Here is a 19,218-nt window from a genome sequence, read left to right as displayed (position 1 = left end):
AACTTCATGTAAATCGGATGATGTTTGTCACATAAGGCTGACTTCCTGTTGTCAGTAGGTGCTGCTATGACTATGACTCAATATTTATCAAAGTTCAAAGTATCTTTATTTTCCCTTACAGGGAAATTGGTTTGTAGCCAGGGTATACAAAAATGCACAAAACACCAAAGCACTGATGGACAACAACAAACAACAGGACATAGTGGGCAAAGAGATTTAAAGGAGTTCATTCAGCATCACTGTCAAACTGCAGAAGTTAAGTATGCAATCTGTGCAAATAAGCAGTCTCTAGACAACAGTAAAATACTATCTACCATTAACCATTGAATGGCAGCAGGGTCAAAGGAAACATTTCTCTTAGTCTTCATGCTGCGGACCATAAACCGACTACCTGAGGGTAACAGTTCAAACTCTGATTAAAGGGGGTGATCTTGGCAGTCCAGAAGGGAAGTAGCCTTTCTTTTTTTTTCCCTCCCCAATTGTATCTGGCCATTTACCCCACTCTACCAAGGCGTTTTGGTCATTGCTCCACCCCCTCTGTCGATCCGGGGAGGGCTGCAGACTACCACATGCCTCCTCCGATACAAATGAATCTATAAAAAGACGCCATTGTTGTGGGTCATGCATACAACCTAAAGCCATGAAAAATCCATCAATGTCAGTGCAGAAGCAGAGGTTTTCAACCTGTCTGAAGAAGTTTGTCAGATGTTCTTGATGGTTCCAAAAGATAGACATTTTTGTACCTGGTGACAGCAAACCCCATCCTTGCAATCTTGAATCAAGTAGTTCTGCTTGAGCTTTTGACAAATCTGACCAGGTCATTTAATTCTGGCTGTGTTATCAGATGAGGATAACCAGGCATAAAGGGCTCAAACATCTGGATCAGTGTTGTTTTCCACATCTGGTTCATGCGTTGTGGCATCTTCATTGCCTCATCTAGGCTCCATGTCTCTGTGAGGACAACAACTGTGAGGAGCCCAGGGTTTCTCTTGGTCACCAATTTTAGATCTGAAGTACAGCTCATAGGCTTTCTTAATAAGTGCAGTCATGGTGCGTCTTTGAGCCTGAAGCGTATCCTCGCCACAGATGTAACAGAATGTATTGCAGCTGTTGCAACATTGACGAGAATTTCTGCTTTATTAAATCTTCCTGAAGACAATAAGTCCTATTATTAAGTATACTCACTATGCTATTGCCAGAAGAACATGTGTGTCAACATGCGTCCAAACAGCATCTGTAAATGTGAGCAGCTTTTATAGCCTGTCTGCCATCATCTAACCTGACTAAGCATGCCCAGGCATGCCTAAGACATCATTTGCATAGCACCTACACTGAATGCATGCCCAGGCATGCTTGGACTGACCAAAACAGCTTGCTTTGTGGGCAAGAAACTAGTAGACTTAAAATATGACAGGAAATCACAAAAATAGGTTATATCTACAAAACGGTACGTGATAGGACAATTTTAAGGTGACTGTCATGATCAGCAGCCCAAAATCCATAAAATATACCCAAAAGTGTTCAGGAAGCAAAATCTTAATTGTTCAGTGAAATCTCTGTGTCGCATAATTGGTAAATCTATAAGGCATGTGAGGGTCATGTGTCACCGTGCCCAAAACGACTCCAAATAAGCCACAAGGTAAATAAATCATGAACTCCATTGTGCTATTTGGGAGTGATTCTCTTCAACACAAAAAGAATCACATCGTGATGACATAAGCGTGCTCAGGCCCGGAATGTTAAGCGCAATGTGAGCACAGGCAATGTGAGCACAGGCCAGCGGGGGAGAGGAGACAATCGTGCTCAGGCACAGTACAAGGCAGCTGTATCTAGTGTGAGTACGTCTCCACTGTGTCTCTCTGTTCATCTGTCTCATGCAGATAAGTGAACAATAGTGTGTACTTGTCAGTATGTGTGTGCAAGAGAGAATGTTGACATCGATAGGTTTGTGTAGTTTTCATGGATGTCTGTGGATGTGCATGTGTGTGAGTGGATGTGTTTGTGTGTGTATATTTGTGTTTGTATAGAAATGTATGTAGATATACATACATACATATGTACATACAAAAGATATGTATACATACATGTATACATATGTATATATATGTTTTAGTGTGTGTGTGTGTGTGTGTGTGTGTGTGTGTGTGTGTGTGTGTGTGTGTAACAGCTTAATCATATCCAATGGCTACCCTCGTTATTTTCAGCCCAGGAACCAGATTGGCCACAGACATATTCCATCTGTGATAAGTCCCATAATTCTCTTTTAGTTGCTATGCAAACTCTTTTCTAACCAGGGGGAAAGTTGATCCGTCTGGTTTTCTGCTGGTTTGTTTTTTACAAGAGCATATTAAGAGTGTAATTTAGAGTATTTAATTGATACTGGAGTATTTGCTTGATTCATTGACATTCATGCTTGGCAACTTTGAACCTTAGCAAGGAGGTCATTTTTTTCTCAGTTTGTCTGTCTGTTGGTCTGTCAGCAAGATATCTCAAACATGAGATGGGTTGATTTGTCCAAATTTGTTCAGTAAGAGTGTTTTTGGTGGAATAGAAACTGTTTGGATTTTGATGATGCGCTTTATTAAACATTTGAAAAGAAAACAATGTGTATCTATCTGTCTTTCTGTATGTCTCTGTCTGTCTGTCTCTTTCTGTGTGTGTGTGTGTGTGTGTGTGTGTGTGTGTGTGTGTGTGTGTGTGTGTGTGTGTGTGTGTGTGTGTGTGTGTGTGTCTGTGTCTGTGTCTGTGTGTGTCTGTCTGTCTGTCTGTGTCTGTATGTTTGTCTCTGTTTGTTTGTGTCTCTGTCTCCCTTTCTATGTCTGTCTGTATGTCTGTCACTGTCTATAGCTCTGTCTGTCTGTCTGTCTGTCCGTATGTCTCTCTGTTTGTCTGTCTGTATGTCTCTGTCCCTTGTCTTGTCTGTCTGTGTCTGTCTGTATGTCTGTGTCTGCATATTGATGACCTCAGAGGACTTCATGGTTCTGGTAATGTCCAAAGCAAATCCCAGTAAACAGGTCCCGCTGGCTCTGTTGGTGTGTGAGTGTAGATGTATGATTACACTATTTTTATTTTGCTGGCTCTCTTTTCTGTCATGGTAAAGATGAGGTTTTCTGTTTCTCCCCATCTGTTTTCTCTCCTCTGTCTTTCCTACTCTCTGTCTTCCTCTCTTTCCTTTTACACACTCCCTCTCTCTCACTCCCTTTCCCTCTCTTTGTCTTTTTATTCTCTGTATTTTTTTATTCTTTCTGTTCAGTACTTTGTGCTCTTGTCTTTTCTCCCACTCCCTCCATCCTTCCTCCTCCGTCTCTACAGAAACGATTAGCTGTATTGAGAGTGTGTGTTTCCGTAGTGACAGGGATGCGGGCTATGCAAATGAGGACCACAGGCTACTGGGGGGCTGTATTCATTTTTCCAAGGGTAGCGGTATACGTCAGCACAGCTAAAACAATTACGTATACATATACATATACAGTGGAAAGATTCAGATTCAAGATTCTTGAATCTTATATATTGTATAAAACAGATGAACTCTATACACAGATACTGTGTATGAATATGTTTTATATGAAAAATGGATGAAGCATAAAGTTTTGTTAAAACCAAGTTCTCCTAGCTGTTCTACTTTAAAATCTATCTTGGCACAAGATAGATGGAATACCTATGCATGAATGAGAGGTAGGACAGTGGGATGGTGAGGATGCAAGGAGTAGAGGTGATGAAGGCAAAAGAGTTCAAATACTTGGGGTCAACTGTCCAAAGTGAAGAAGAGAGTGCAGGCAGGATGGAGTGGGTGGGGAAGAGTGTCAGGAGTGATTTGTGACAGAAGGGTACCAGCAAGAGTTAAAATGAAGGTTTACAAGATGGTTGTGAGACCAGCTATGTTATATGGTTTGGAGACAGTGGTGGAGCTGGAGGTGGCAGAGTTGAAGATGCTAAGATTTTCATTGGGAGTGACGAAGAAGGACAGGATTAGGAACAATTATATCAGAGGGACCGCTCAAGTTGGACTGTTTGGAGACAAATCAAGAAAGGCAAGATTGAGATGGTTTGGACATGTGTGGAGGAGAGATGCTGGGTATATTGGGAGAAGGATGCTGAATATGGAGATGCCAGGGAAGAGGAAAAGAGGAAGGCCAAAGAGGAGGTTTATGGATGTGGTGAGGGAAGACATGCAGGTGGCTGGTGTGACAGAGGGAGATGCAGAAGACAGGAAGAGATGGAAATGGATGATCCACTGTGGCGACCCCTAACAGGAGCAGCCGAAATTCGGCATGTATCACCCACAAAAGCCAGACCAGATATGGGTTCTGTTCGATTCAAGTTGATCAGCCACAGCATGAAGATATGGGAAAGAGTAATAGAAGCTAGGTTTTGAGGAGAGGTGATGATTAACGTGCAGCTGTATGGTTTCATGCCAGGAAAGAGCACTACAGATGCGATGTTTGCTTTGAGAACATTGGTGGAGAAGTATAGAGAAGGTTAGAAGGTGTTACATTATGTCTTTGTGGATTTAGAGATAGCATATGACAGGGTGAGGAGATGTAGTATTGCATGAGGAAGTTGGGCATGGCAGAGAAGTATTTAAGAGTGGTGCAGGATATGTATGAGGGCAATGTGACAGTGGTGAGGTGTGTGGTTGAAATTACTGATGGGTTCAAGGTGGAGGTGGGATTACATCAAGGTTGTGATCTGTATGGAGAGTAGGGTGCAGGTTGAGGAGAGCCTGGAGAAGTGGAGGTATGCACTGGAGAGAAGATGAATGAAAGTCAGTAGGTTCAAGACGGAATACATATGTGTGAATGAGAGGGAGGACAACGGAATGGTGAGGATGCAAGGAGTAGAGGTGATGAAGGTGGATGAGTTTAAATACTTTGGGTCAACTGTTCAAAGCAACGGGGAGTGCAGAAGAGAGGTGAAGAAGAGAGTGCAGGCAGGGTGCAGTGTTGGAGAAGATTGTCAAGAGTGATTTGCGACAGAAGGGTACCAGCAAGAGTTAAAGGGATGGTTTATAAGATGGTAGTGAGACCAGCTATGATATATGGTTTGGAAACAGTGGCACTGACGAAAAGACAGGACGTGGAGCTAGAGGTGGCAGCATTGAAGATGCTAAGATTTTCTTTGGAAGTGACGAAGAAGGACAAGATTAGGATGGAGTACATTAGAGGGACAGCTCAGGTTGGATGGTTTGGAGATAAAGCAAGAGAGCCAAGATTGAGATGGTTTGGACATGTGCGGAGGAGAGATGCTGGGTGTATTGGGAGAAGGATGCTGAATATGGAGCTGCCAGGAAAGAGGAAAAGAGGAAGGCCAAAGAGGAGGTTTATGAATGTGGTGAGGGAGGACATGCACCTGGCTGACGTGACAGAGGAAGATGTAGAGGACAGGAAGCAATAGTAGCCGATGATCCGCTGTGGCAACCCCTAATGGGAACAGCCAAAAGTAAGAGTAGTTACACCACTGCTTCATTTATTATTAAATTTACTGGAGATGAGATAATGTGCCAACTCTGTTTAAGCCAGTTTCTACATCCATAAATAACCAGAGACTAGAGAAAACAGAAGATGTCGTCACTATATGACAGGTGCGGTTGAGACAGATGTTCACTTTCTATTGTATCGTGAAAAGTTCTACAACATTAAAGAGCAAAACTTGAGAGTTTAAATGAGTGATTGAACAGTTTAAAAGAAATAAATTTGGTAACACTTTAGTATGGGGAACATATTCTAAGTAAAAAAACTTAATTACTAGTGAATTAGTAATGATCAAGATGTCACTTTAGTATGGGGAACATATGCTAAGTAACAAAAACTTAATTTAGAGTAATTTAACACTATTAACACTTGTACTTTTGTGTTTTGTTATGTAAGAACAGGCCATATTCATTACGTGTTAGTAAGGGAGAATAACTCTTCTTGTGGTACTACCACCTTATAAAGTCCATACTAAGCAAAGCATATTGAGATGGTACTACTAATAAGCAATAATTCTGAGGTTATAGAGGGAAAACTCATAGTTAATGGCTTACTGGTTGTATAATAAGGCCATGCAGAATACGGCATTAATAAGTGCTTAGTAAAGACCAATGAAGAGCCAATATGTTGCTAATTTGCATGCTAATACGCACCTAATTAATGGTGTATATGTTCCCCATACTAAAGTGTTACCATAAATTTTAATGATAATTCTGACCTCTGATAATGTATGTAACGGAATACTCTGAATACTTCTGTAGTTGAGAGGACCAGTTTAATTTTCTGTCAATGTGTTGAACAATATCACAGCGAGGAAAAATCACAAAAACACACACTACACACACACACACACACACATACACACACACACACACACACACACACACACACACACACACACACACACATACACACACACACACACACACATACACACACAGAGAAGTGGAAGTAGCTGTGTGTTATTAAATAAGGTACCAGGATCAGTCTGGGTTACTGAGCAGCCAGGGGTCTGGAGAGACTTTACCTTTCCAAAACCAAACAGAAATAATTAAGAAATAATAAAATAAGGAATGTGTTAAAAACATATAAAAACTCTTCATAGGAACTATCAGGATACTAATTAATAAGCAATATTAACTTGTCTCGTCTCTGACCCTTCACTAGCTATGAGGCTGTGGGGGAAGCACTGAAGTCATGGTGTGCAGTGGAGCTGCCCAGTGTAAGCACAGTCATCACTGTGGTTACACTGGGCAGCTCCCAGTGGCTGAAAGTAGAAGACTGGTTGTACTGGCAGTTCAATGTTTTCTGGGCCATCTGTTTGCTGAGCTGTGGAATTACATTCCCTCACTGTGCTCTATGAAGCCTGGCTGATTGACATCTCCAAGGAGGGGTGGGATGTAGCTCAGAATTGAAGGCCATGATTGGCTGCATGGGCAGCGAGAAATGCGCATTGAGAGAGAGAGAGAAAAGGAGAGTGAGATAGGAAGAGGAGAGCTCTCTGTTGGTTTAGTGATGCTCAGCTCTGTGAGGGGAAAACACACCAGAAGGAGCAAACAGAGAGACCAGTGGGGGAAAAAAGGAGAGAGAGCGGTGAAAAGAGCGATTCTCTGCTGGAGGAGAAGAAAGGAGGTGACGCAGGAAATAACCAGCAGTGGAAGAGTGTGGTGAAGTTTGAGGGGAGAGAGAGAGTGACAGAGGACAGGAGAGACAGATGCTGACAGTAGAAAAGACTGAGAGAGACAACAGAGAGAAGAAGAAGGAGAGACGGGGATTTTCTCATTTCTCTTCATCTCAGTGATCTGTTGTTATCGAAGAGCAACAGGACACAGCTGTTCTGCGTATCTGTCTCTGTCTGTGTGTGTCTGTCTGTGTGTGTGACTGTCTGTGTCTGTCTGTGTGTGTGTGTGCGCATCTGGCTGCACGTCTATGTGTGTCTGTGTGTCTGTCTTCTCATCAGTAGTCAGAACTTGTTTTCATGTTTCGGTCGTGAGTTAATGTGACGTCAGTTTTGGGGTACTCTCTCTCTCCTCTTCCTGATCTGTTTTTGGACATTTGTGATTTGTGTGTGTGTGTGTGTGTGTGTGTGTGTGTGTGTGTGTGTGTGTGTGTGTGTGTGTGTGTGTGTGTGTGTGAGAGAGAGAGAGAGAGAGTTGAGAACAAGGCGTTTGTGTAGAGGAAGTGTCTAGCATGTAGATTAGCTGTAGGTGTGGTTGTGTCGCGGGGCGTTTCCTGTCCTCCCTTCTCTCTTTACAAGCCTGTTCAGATTTACTGTGCTGCCTGCCTGTCTGACTGACTGACTGTCTGACTGCCTGACTGGTTGACTGACTGACATACCGACTGCCTGTCTGTCTGACTGCCTGACTGATTGTCTGACTGACTGACTGTCTGACTAACTGTCTGACTGCCTGTCAGACTGACTGGCTGTCGACTGACTGTCTGCTGCTCAGATCATTTACTAGGTGCGCGCGCGCGCGCGTGTGTGTGTGTGTGTGTGTGTGTGTGTTGATGAATTGGGCATAATTGCTTGTGAATTTGAAGGATTACCCTGTGAACACCCAGTGAAGCAAGCAAAACATGAACACATAGGTGCATGCACACACACACACACACACACACACACACACACACACGCACACACACACACACAGGAGAAAGAAAGAGACATTCAATGCTTAATTAATGTTTAAGGTTGCTGCTCTTGTCTAAGAATCATTTGTTATCAATATTAATAAATGTACAGCAGTTTGTTTCAGTGACACAGATGTAGAGCTGTAATGACAACCACATTACATATAGTGCTAACATAGTACCACAGTAAATACTAATACACATGGTACACAGACAACAGTACCTCTAACAGACTAACATAGTACCACAGTATATACTGACACAACGTCGTAAGTTCACTATAAATCTCTGGGTTTCAAAGTTTAACAGATGTAAATTTTCTGTAGTCATGCTGGTTGTCAGTCTGTTTTCATTCAATATAATGGAGTTGGGTCTATAATGCTGGGGCCAAAGCCCCTGCAACTTGCTTTGGGAAACCCCAAAAGATGAACTGTGAGTGTCAAGCATGTTTTCCACCAGCAACCAAGCATCACCTGGAGGATAAAACTAAAATCATCACCTAAAGCTTATCCTTTAATATCTCTGAAGTAGCTGGAGGTTCTTTGAAGGGTGTACTGTTTTGGGTGAATTGTGTGTTTCTGAGTAAAACAGTGAAAGTGGAGGTGTGGAAAAGCAGTCAGCAGGTTTGGCAGTATCTTAAGTGAGTGAGAGTGAATTGTGTGTTTGTGGTGTTGGTCTGAAAATTTTCTGTCATTCTGTCTTTTGCTGTCATCTTTAGAGGACTTTGCACATCTGAAACAATTAAAAGAAATTAACAAAAAAGATGGTCAGCCTGCTGGGCCAGGCTTTCTATCCTCTCTTCTTTCACTCGTTTGGATTCTTCCTTCACTCCTACAAAGACAAATTGGGACGACATTAAAGATGAATTAGAGTGAAACAAGGACTCTCCTCGTCTTGCTGCTCCCTCCAGCACTCGCCATCTATTGGCTCAGCCACAATGATTGGCGTCAATAGCATCCACTCAACAGGGCGCATGCGCTCACGCTCACTGTGCTCAGTTCGCAGTGGGCGGGACTCTAAAGCTGCAGACCCATTTCATTATCCCCGAACGCCACGGTCCCGCTCACTCAAACCACTGGCCTTCCCGGACCTGCTGGGAAAGACCCAGGACGGACAGAACCATCCGCAGGCCCGCAAGAAAAAGGTAGAACCAAAAAGAAAAGTACATCAATAATGATGATAATAGTAATGATGATGATAATAATGGTAATAATAATAATAACAACGTGTGGCTTGGTATTAATCTGTGTGTGGTCTCACTGTTGGAGGGTTATAGGTTTGATTCCAGTTCTTCATGTTCTTCCCATGTTCACCTGGTTTCCTTCACACGCCAAACACATGCGTCAACTACACTGGACAAGCTGATGTTTCATTAGAGTGAACAAGTGGCAGTTCTAGCTTGTATGGCACCCTGGGAGACCCCCTCCCCTTTCAGCCCCTTCCCCTGCTAACAAAAATTGTCTATCCCCTCGCCAAAAAAAAACCCAAAAACATTCTGTACAAACTATTCAGACATTTTCAACAACACAAATAATCATAGCATTTAAAACTATATAAATATAAAATATAAGACTCATAGATATCAAAAAGAAGTAAAGACATATAGAAACAAATTGTAGGATATAAGTACAGATAAAAAAATCAAATTATTACATTATTACCCTATTACTAACAAAAATAAAACTAAATTGCACAAATCCTATATCACACAAATACACAAATAGAATAACACACTTATAAAGAAGCAAACCTGGTTATTACTCTATTGCACTTCAGATAAGAAACACAAACTAAATTGCACAACTGCCATCCAAACCCTGACCTTTCTCGCCTTCCTTAATTTAAAATCATTAATTAAATCATCACAAGAAATCTGCCCAGCAATTGCATGGTTAATACTGATGACAGCAAGGCCACTTGGGCGTTCCTGTGACATGGTGGACCTCAGGTAGGATTTGATGAGCTTCAGCTTTGAAAAGCTCCTCTCTGCTTTAGCCACAGTCACTGGAAGAGTAAGACAAATTCTGAGAGCAGTCCACAAATTTGGGTACATTTATGAGAGCTCCCTTTCATTTATGAATATCAGCAGCCCAAGCAAGGGTCATGGTCTTGAACAGGACCAGCGCATGCACTTCTGCCGCTCTCAGCAAAAAACTATTATGCTGCCTCTCTATTTGCAATGTATAGTGATGTTTTCATGTGTAAAAAATGGTGAGGTATCAACCACTTTGATAGGCTACATACCAGGAAAACTACAGTACTCTGTCTTGCTGCTGAAGTTTTTTGTTGTTGTTTTTTTAACGTATCATGGATCCATGCACGGCTCCACAAAACACTTTTAATGACAGAGTGGCTTTCTTCAAGCAGGTATTGTACACAAACAGAGAGAGAGCAAGAGAGAGAGAGAGAGAGAGAGAGAGACAGACAGACAGACAGACAGACAGACAGACAGACAGACAGACAGACAGACAGACAGACAGACAGACAGACAGACAGACAGACAGACAGACAGACAGACAGACAGACAGACAGAGAAAGAGACAGACAGACAGAGAGACCGAGAGAGAGAGAGACACACAGAGAGAGAAGGAGAGCAATTACACAAGTTACCACTGTCACAAGTCTAAATAAAGAAGGCAATATTCCCTAGTCATAAGCTGACACTACCAAGGAGATGCAGCTTAAGGCGAAGAGAGAGGTGGCAAAGGAAAAAGGCGTATGGTGAGTTGTATGACAGGTTAGACACTAAGGAAGGAGAAAAGGACTTGTATCGATTGACTGGGAAAGATGTGCAGCAGATTAGGGTGATCAAAGATAGAGATGGAAATGTGCTGACCAGCGAGGACAGTGTGTTGAGAAGGTGGAAGGGGTACTTTGAGAGGCTGATGTATGAAGATGAGAGAAAGAGATAAGTTTGGATGATGTGGGGATAGTGAATCAGGAAGTAAGGTGGATTAGCAAGGAGGAAATGAGGGCAGCTTTGAAGAGGATGAAGAGTGGAAAGGCAGTTGGTCCACAATGACATACCTGTGGAGGCATGGAGATGTTTAAGAGAGATGGCAGTGGGGTTTTTAACTAGATTGTTTAACACAGTCTTGGAAAGTGAGAGGAGGCCTGAGGAGTGGAGAAGAAGCATACTGGTACCGATTTTCAAGAATAAGGGTGATGTGCAGAACTGTAGAAACTACAAAGGTATAAAGTTGATCAGCCACAGCATGAAGATATGGGAAAGAGTAATAGAAGCTAGGTTAAGAGGCGAGGTTATGATTAGCGAGCAACAGTATGGTTTCATGCCATGAAAGAGCACCACAGATGTGATGTTTGCTTTGAGAGTGTTGATTGAGAAGTATAGACCCTTTTACAGTTGGTAAACAGTGATCACGGGATTTAGTATGCGCACACATTTTGGCAGCAAAAATAAGAGCTGGCCCTGGACTTTAGTTGGGACTGGGGAGTGAGAAAATACACTGCTGCGACCAGATCAGGACGAAGTATGCTTTTACCCTAATCTGGCCCCCTGTTATTGAACGGTCTTTTCCCCGATGGAATATGGTAGCAATGAATACCTTTAGTTTTGCTAAACCTGTTCTGACAACCCACAACACAACAAGATTACATTTTAAAAACGTAAATATCAGTCGATCAAAAATCCACTTGCACTCTGCATTGATTGGAGATGGAGAAATTGCCTCTTTTGCTGCCAAAATGTGTGTGGATATTATGTGTGATGTAGGTCATAAAAGGGTCTATAGAGAAGGCCAGAAGGAGTTACATTGTGTCTTTGTGGATTTAGAGAAAGCATATGACAGGGTGCCGAGGGGGGAGGTGTGGTATTTTATGAAGAAGTCGGGAGTTTCAGAGAAGTATGTAGGAGTGATGCAGGATATGTATGAGGGAAGTGTGACAATGGTGAGGTGTGTGGTTGGAATGACAGATGGGTTCCAGGTAGAGGTGGGATTACAACAAGGATAGGCTCTAAGCTTTTAACTAGATTATTTAACACAATATTGGAAAGTGAGAGGATGCCTGAGGGTTGGAGAAGAAGTATACTCGTACTGATTTTCAAGAATACGGGTGATGTGCAGAGCTGTAGTAATGACAGAGGTGTAAAGTTGATCAGCCACAGCATGACGATATGGGAAAGAGTAGTGGAAACTAGATTAAGAGCAGAGGTGATGATTAGCAAGCAGCAGTATGATTTCATGCCATGTTAGAGCACTACAGATACAATGTTTGCCTTGAGAATATTGATGGAGAAGTATAGAGAAGGTCAAAAGGAGTTACTTTGTGTCTTTGGATTTAGAGATAGCATATGACAGGGTGCTGACTGAGGAGGTGTGGTATTGCATAAGGAAGTCAGGAGTGGCATAGAAGTGTGTAAGAGTGGTGCAGGATATGTATGAGGACAGTGTGACAGTGGTGAGGTGTGAAGTAGGAATGACGGATGGTTCAAGGTGGAGGTGGAATTACATCAAGGATTGGCTCAGCCCTTTCTTGTTTGCAATGGTGATGGACAGGTTGACGGACGAGATCAGGCAGGAGTCTCTGTGGACTATGATGTTTGTGGATGACATTGTGATCTTTAGCGAGAGTAGGGTGCAGATTGAGGACAGCCTGGAGAAGTGGAGGTATGCACTAAAGAGTAGAGGAATGAAAGTCAGTAGGCAGAAGACAGAATACATATGTGTGAATGAGAGGAAGGACTGCAGAATGGTAAGGATGCAAAGAGTAGAGATGATGAAGGCATGTGAATTTAAATACTTGGGATCAGCTGTTCAAAGTAACAGGGAGTGTGGAAGAGAGGCGAAGAGTGCATGCATGCAGGATGGAGTGAGTGGAGAAGAGTGTCAGGAGTAATTTGCAACTGAAGGGTACAAGCAAGAGTTAAAGGGAAGGTTTACAAGATGGTAGTGAGACCAGCTACTATGTTGTATGATTTGGAGACAGCAGCACTGACAAAAAGACAGGAGGCGGAGCTGGAGGTGGCAGAGTTGAAGATGCTAAGATTTTCATTGGGAGTGATGGAGGAGGACAGGATTAGGAACGAGTATATTAGAGGGACAGCTCAGGTTGGACAGTTTGGAAACAAAGCAAGAGAGGCGAGATTGAGATGGTTTGGACATGTGCGGAGGAGAGATGCTGGGTACATTCGAAGAAGGATGCTGAATATGGAGCTGCCAGGGAAGAGGAAAAGAGGAAGGCCAAAGATGAGGTCTCTGGATGTGGTGAGGAAGGATATGCAGGTGGCTGGCATGACAGGAAGATGCAGAGGACAGGAAGAGATGAAAACAGATGATCCGCTGTGGCAACCCCTAATGGAATCAGCCGAAAGTAGTAGTAGTAGTAGCAGTAGTAGATAAGCCGACACAACCAAGCTCAGAACAAAGGATTCTACAGGGCCATAAGCAAACAGCAAAGAGCTCAACATCACTGAAGGCCCCAACGAAGCACACAAACATTTTATCGATACAGATCCATTTTATGAGAACAACCTTAATAGATAGATAGGCATGGACACACTCACACTCATCACATCTATATCGATCCAGCACAACAATATGGCCAATGGATGGACTAGCACCACAAAGGCAGGCTGATAAAATATGCTTTCACTCACCAAAGCTGAGGGCTCACTTGAAGAGAAAGGCAGCATGACCGTTCCTCCTCTGGGCAAACTTCTCTTCACCTTTTTTGTTATGCTGCTCAATGGAGTGCCTGTATGCTCTTTCAATTTGGGCAGTGGTGTTTACCCTTCTAAGTAAGCCCAATTTCACAGCATTTTCCAGATGACTCCCGCTGCTCTCATGGATTGCAATTCTCTTAGAAAGATGTTTCAAATCATTGTAACCAGTCCTTGACCAAGTACAATCTCCACCAAATAGCAGAGTACCTTCTTTTGTGCCTTCACATTAAAGCCGCGGTTAATTTTACCAGCAGTTTGAGTGATGACAATATCCCATGGCTGGTGGGCATATTGGCCGTCAGCCTCAATTGTCATCAAATTCATATGATCTACATTGAATACACTAACATTCTGAGCATGCGTATTCATATTTTCCCATATTCATATTTTCCCATGTACAATACACATTTTATTATGTTTTCTTTACATATATTTTTATATTCATATGTGTCACTTATTTTATATTGTATTTTAAGGTTGTGCAGCACTTTGGTTTAACTGTGGTTGTTTTACATCTGCGATATAAATAAACTTGACTATGTATGCTACGGCATAGGTCATGTACTGTGTGGGGTGAATCAAAATAAAGTAGAGCAGCACGCAATTTATTTCACATGTGCACTTTATTCCACATGTTATGACAGGTGTGTTAGTGCCAATGGGTCGGCGTAGGCCAGACATTTCGCTCTCATGGGCCAGACTTGGCCTGCAGGCTGCTTATTGGGATTTAGGGGGCCATACGCTGCTAAGTGCTGGGAGCATTGTCATGAATTGTACATCAGAGAAACCAAACAGACTCTGGCGAAGAGGATGACACAACACAGAAGAGCTACCTCGTCAGGCCAGGACTCCACAGTCTACACCCATCTACAGGCCAGTGGCCACTCTTTCAAGGATGAGGATGTGCACATCCTTGATAGGGAGGAATGCTGGTTTGAATGGGGAGTCAAAGAGGCCATCTACGTGACGAGAGGGGGTTAAGAGTACATCTGTTGCCATCTTACAGTGCAGTGATTGCAACTATACCCCAATCTTTGTGAATAGTACACATGACCATTGTAACTCTAATTAATGGTCACAGCAGTTTGCATAAGAAACCGATCACCTTGACGCCCCACTTATTCCAATTCCTGTCTTTCTTCATCACTCGCAGTGAAAATCTTAGCATCTTTAGCTTTGCCACCGCTAGCTCCACCTCCTGTCTATTCGTCAGTGCCACTGTCTCCAAACCATATAACATAGCTGGTCTCACAACCATCTTGTAAACCTTCCCTTTAACTCTTGTTGGTACCCTTCTGTTGCAAATCACTCCTGACACTCTTCTCCACCCACTCCATCCTGCCTGCTCTCTCTTCTTCACCTCTCTTCTGCATTCCCCGTTCCTTTGAACAGTTGACCCCAAGTATTTAAACTCGTACGCCTTCGTCACCTCTACTCCTTGCATACTCACCATTCCGCTGTCCTCCCTCTCATTCATGCATATGTATTTTGTCTTAATCCTACTCACTTTCCTTACTCCTACTCACCTTCCCTAGTGTCCAACCTCTCATACAACTCACCGTATGCCTTTTCCTTTGCCACCTCTCTCTTTGCTTTATGCCGCATCTCCTTGTACTCCTGTCTACTTTCTTCATCTCTGACATTCTCTGACTATTCCACTTCTTTGCTAACCTTTTCTTCTGTATAGTTTGTGCTACTTCCTCATTCCACCACCAAGTCTCCTTGTCTTCCTTCCTCTGTCCAGATGCAACACCAACTACCTGACTAGCTGTCTCCCTCAATATTTCTGCAGTGGTTGCCCAGCCATCCAGCAACTCTTTACTACCACCCAGTGCCTGTCTAACTCCTCCCTGAATTCCACACAAAAGTCTTCCATCTTCAACTTTCAACATTTGATCCTTGGCTCTGCCTTCACTCAATTCCTCTTCTTGATCTCCAAAGTCATCTTACAGACCACCATCCAATGCTGCCTGCTACATTCTGCCCTGTCACCACCTTGCAGTCTCCAGTCTCTTCCAGATCGAGCCTCTTACATAAGATATAACCCATCTGTGTGCACTTTCCTCCACTCTTATATGTCACCGTGTTCCTCCCTCTTCTTGAAATATGTATTCACCACAGCCATTTCCATCCTTTTCATAAAATCCACCACCATCTGTCCTTCCACATTCCTCTCTTTGACACCATACATCACCTCCTCATCACCTATGTTCCCTTCACAAACATGTGCATTGAATGTCTGTGCGGTTTGTAAACTTTCTAAGATCAAACAAATCAATTCACCGTTTGTATTTCTAATAGTATTTGTCAAGGTGTGAGCTACCTAAAGTCTATAGGAGATGGTAAGAGCAAGTTTTCGCATCCTCTTTTACATCTTATTCTCATGGTGTTGTGCTCTAATTCACAAAGCAGTACCATTCCAGGTTGAGGATGTAATAATAAATACAGATGGCATAGACATTGCAATACAGGTCAGTCTCTTCAATGACTATTGATTTAGTTACAGGTAGTCCCCGGGTTACGAACGAGTTCCATTTTTGAGTCTGTTCTTACTATGTTGAATTTGTATGTAACTCAGGACAGTTACATACAGTTCACATCTAGCGTCAATTAATCAATGTTTGTCTTAGTATATATTTTTTACCTAAAACATTATAAATATAACAATACAGTAATGATAATACATTCAATAAGAGTACAGTATTATGTTGAACCTGCATGGAAGAGTGAGAGGTAAAGATCTCTTATTCGTAACTCTCTTGGCCCATACGCCGCATGACTTCAAGAGTGTGTTTAATTTTAACTTTCCGTCAGGTCTGAATGTAACTGACGGGAAAGGAGAGGCAAGTTTTCAATTTGAATGGCAGCTCCTGTGCCCCATACACCGCACGACCCCAGAAGTACTCCTTTATCCTGCCTGCTCTGCATGGTTGCTGGCAGCTCCTGCGTCTCATACACCGCACGACCCCAGGAGTATGTCTTCATCCTGCCTGCTCCTCATGGTTGCTGAAAAAATGGCTTCCCGTAACAAAGTCGTTATTGAGAACACCAGTCTGAGTCACGGTCCTACAGTCAGTCAGTAAAATGGTCGTCTACCTAGTTTGAGTCGAACCCCCAAACAAACAACAATAATCACAACATGAACGGAACAATATTAAAACACAATTTGAACATGAACATTAACAGTCCCATAAGTCCTTGCACTCCCCCACCGCGGAGCCGCCGAGAGTCGAAGCAACCGTCCACCCCGATCGCTACAGTATTTATAATTGAGAGAGAGAACGTCTATATGTATAATAAACTTAAAAGAAATATTTCTTACATTTCAAACTCCCCACCTGCCACTGTGTCAGAGCGGGTCGCGAAACGAGAGCCCACTCGGAGCTCGCCTCACTGGGTCAGTGAAAAAACGATAAGAGCGTTTCACCTCTCTCTGAATGTTTTATTAGTTCCACTTTCGTTTCGATTGTGCAGGGGCGAAAATCTGATATCAACTTTGGAGGGGAATAGACAGAATGAGTTTTTTCCCAATCATTCCATAGTAAAAAAAAAAAAAGTAAAAGAAAAACAGCAAAAGACAAAATGAAGTGACAATGAATAAACAATAGAATAAATGAATAAAACTGTTTGAGGGAAGTAAAAGAGAAGCGGTTGTGTTGGTCTGATGTGGGATGTCTCTGCTCAGCAGTTTAATGTGGAGATGATGATCTATTATTGGATTGATTAATGTATCAATTAGAACTCACATCACACTATCGCTGAGACACACACACACACACACACACACCCATACATACATACACAGACACACAGACACACACACACACACACACACACACACACACACACCGACACAAAACACACAAATTAACACATGCACACGTACACTAACACAGGCAAACACACACACACACACACATACAAATGTACACATACATACACACAGACAGACATAGTAAAGTTGTTGTGCTGTGTTTCTACAGACGCTTTACAGCTCCATAAAGACTGAGAAGCTTCAGTGGACCATGTGAGTACCGTCATATTAAACGCACACCCGAACACATCTACCATTATTTACGCCTCGTTACGTGTATTTTGTGTGTGTGTTTGGTTGTGTGATAGTATAAAATATTTGTATCTTGTCATTTTGAACCCGGCCCTCCCTGCTAACCAGAGAGCTTAATTTAAAACTCTGTTGCCATGGACACACCAGTCTTTGCTTTCCTGTAATTGCAGGTCAACTTCTCAACACCAATGTTAACTGTAAACACACACAAACACACACAACCAGACACCAACACACACTAACAGATACTAACATGTGCACACACAGAGGCATGTTGCATGTAAATATTTTTGTGATAATGGGCTATACAAATAAAATTGACTTAATTTCTAAGCTTGGATTTTGCTACTGTAACAGTAGCAAAATCCAAGCTTAGAAATTAAGTCCACTCCTCCACTTCTCCTCTTTGCTGCTCCTCTCTTCTGTCTTTCCTCTCTTCTCTCTGTTCTTTTCTCTTGTGGATTCAGAGATCCGCAGTTACTTAGCAACAGCTGAAATCAGTTCCAGACCAGAGACTGGACTTCCTGTCTTTCCTTTGATAGTTAATGTCACACCATACCCAAACCCTACATCACTTCCTCTACAGACTCCTCCCACCTAAACACAATGTCATATAGGCAGACCATTCACAAATTAGTGGGTTTTTTTTTTACATATATCAAAGGTATTTAGGCTTCAAAACTTGGAAGATTTTGTGTTTATTTGTAAAGATTATGTTAGCACAAAACATCTAAATCTGTAAAGTTTGTGTCAGCCACAGACTTTATTTCAGACATTTAGCCAAAGCCCCATTAATTTCTCGTAGAGACAGAGCTGGAAGAAACCATAGTAAACCATAGTGGAACTAACTCCTGGATCTCTCACGTAAACCCCCTTTCCCTCTGAAAGCCAGTCAGGGCTTTGTGGTTTATCACAACAGGAGAATTTAAAAACAAACTAGCAAACTGACAAATTCTTTAAATGAGATGGGATGAGATGATAATCTGATTAGATAATATGAGATAATATTTAAAGATATAAATGAAATGAAGAGATGGTAGATGGTATGATAAAGTTCATAATTCCATTTTTAGATTTCTTACATTAGATAATTCATTAAAATGTAAGCGTTCACAGAGATAACATCAACCCAACCTGACAAAATGCAACCACTTAGCGCAGTGTCTTCATTTGGATCGTCAGTGCAGCTGCGTGTTTGACACTTCCTGTTTCCTGTGTGTCTGTCAACAGTCCTGATCAGCCAAAAGGTGTTTCTCTGTGTAATAAATAGACATGGTCTCCATTGGTACATCTGACTGCAGGTTGGTCGGTGGTCTGAATGGCTAACATGACATCTGATCAGATTAAGAGTAATGTGAACATCATAG

At 42.4% G+C, this 19,218-nt stretch overlaps 1 protein-coding gene across 2 annotated transcripts in view; it reads left to right on the top strand.

The window, feature by feature from the left end:
- The window catches only part of psda (pleckstrin and Sec7 domain containing a), a 74,064-nt gene that overhangs the window by 34,774 nt on the left and 20,072 nt on the right, over window positions 1–19,218 (top strand). For both annotated transcript variants that reach the window (XM_056291712.1, XM_056291713.1), the window contains exon 7: window positions 17,769–17,812. In XM_056291712.1, coding sequence (XP_056147687.1) covers window positions 17,769–17,812 — 44 coding nt within the window. The remainder of the gene's footprint in view (window positions 1–17,768; window positions 17,813–19,218) is intronic.

Source organism: Lampris incognitus, chromosome 13 (genome assembly GCF_029633865.1).
Source record: "Lampris incognitus isolate fLamInc1 chromosome 13, fLamInc1.hap2, whole genome shotgun sequence".
Taxonomy (NCBI): Eukaryota; Metazoa; Chordata; class Actinopteri; order Lampriformes; family Lampridae; genus Lampris; species Lampris incognitus.
The sequence above is the reverse complement of the archived record's forward strand: the minus strand, read 5'-3'. Positions and strand labels throughout refer to the sequence as shown.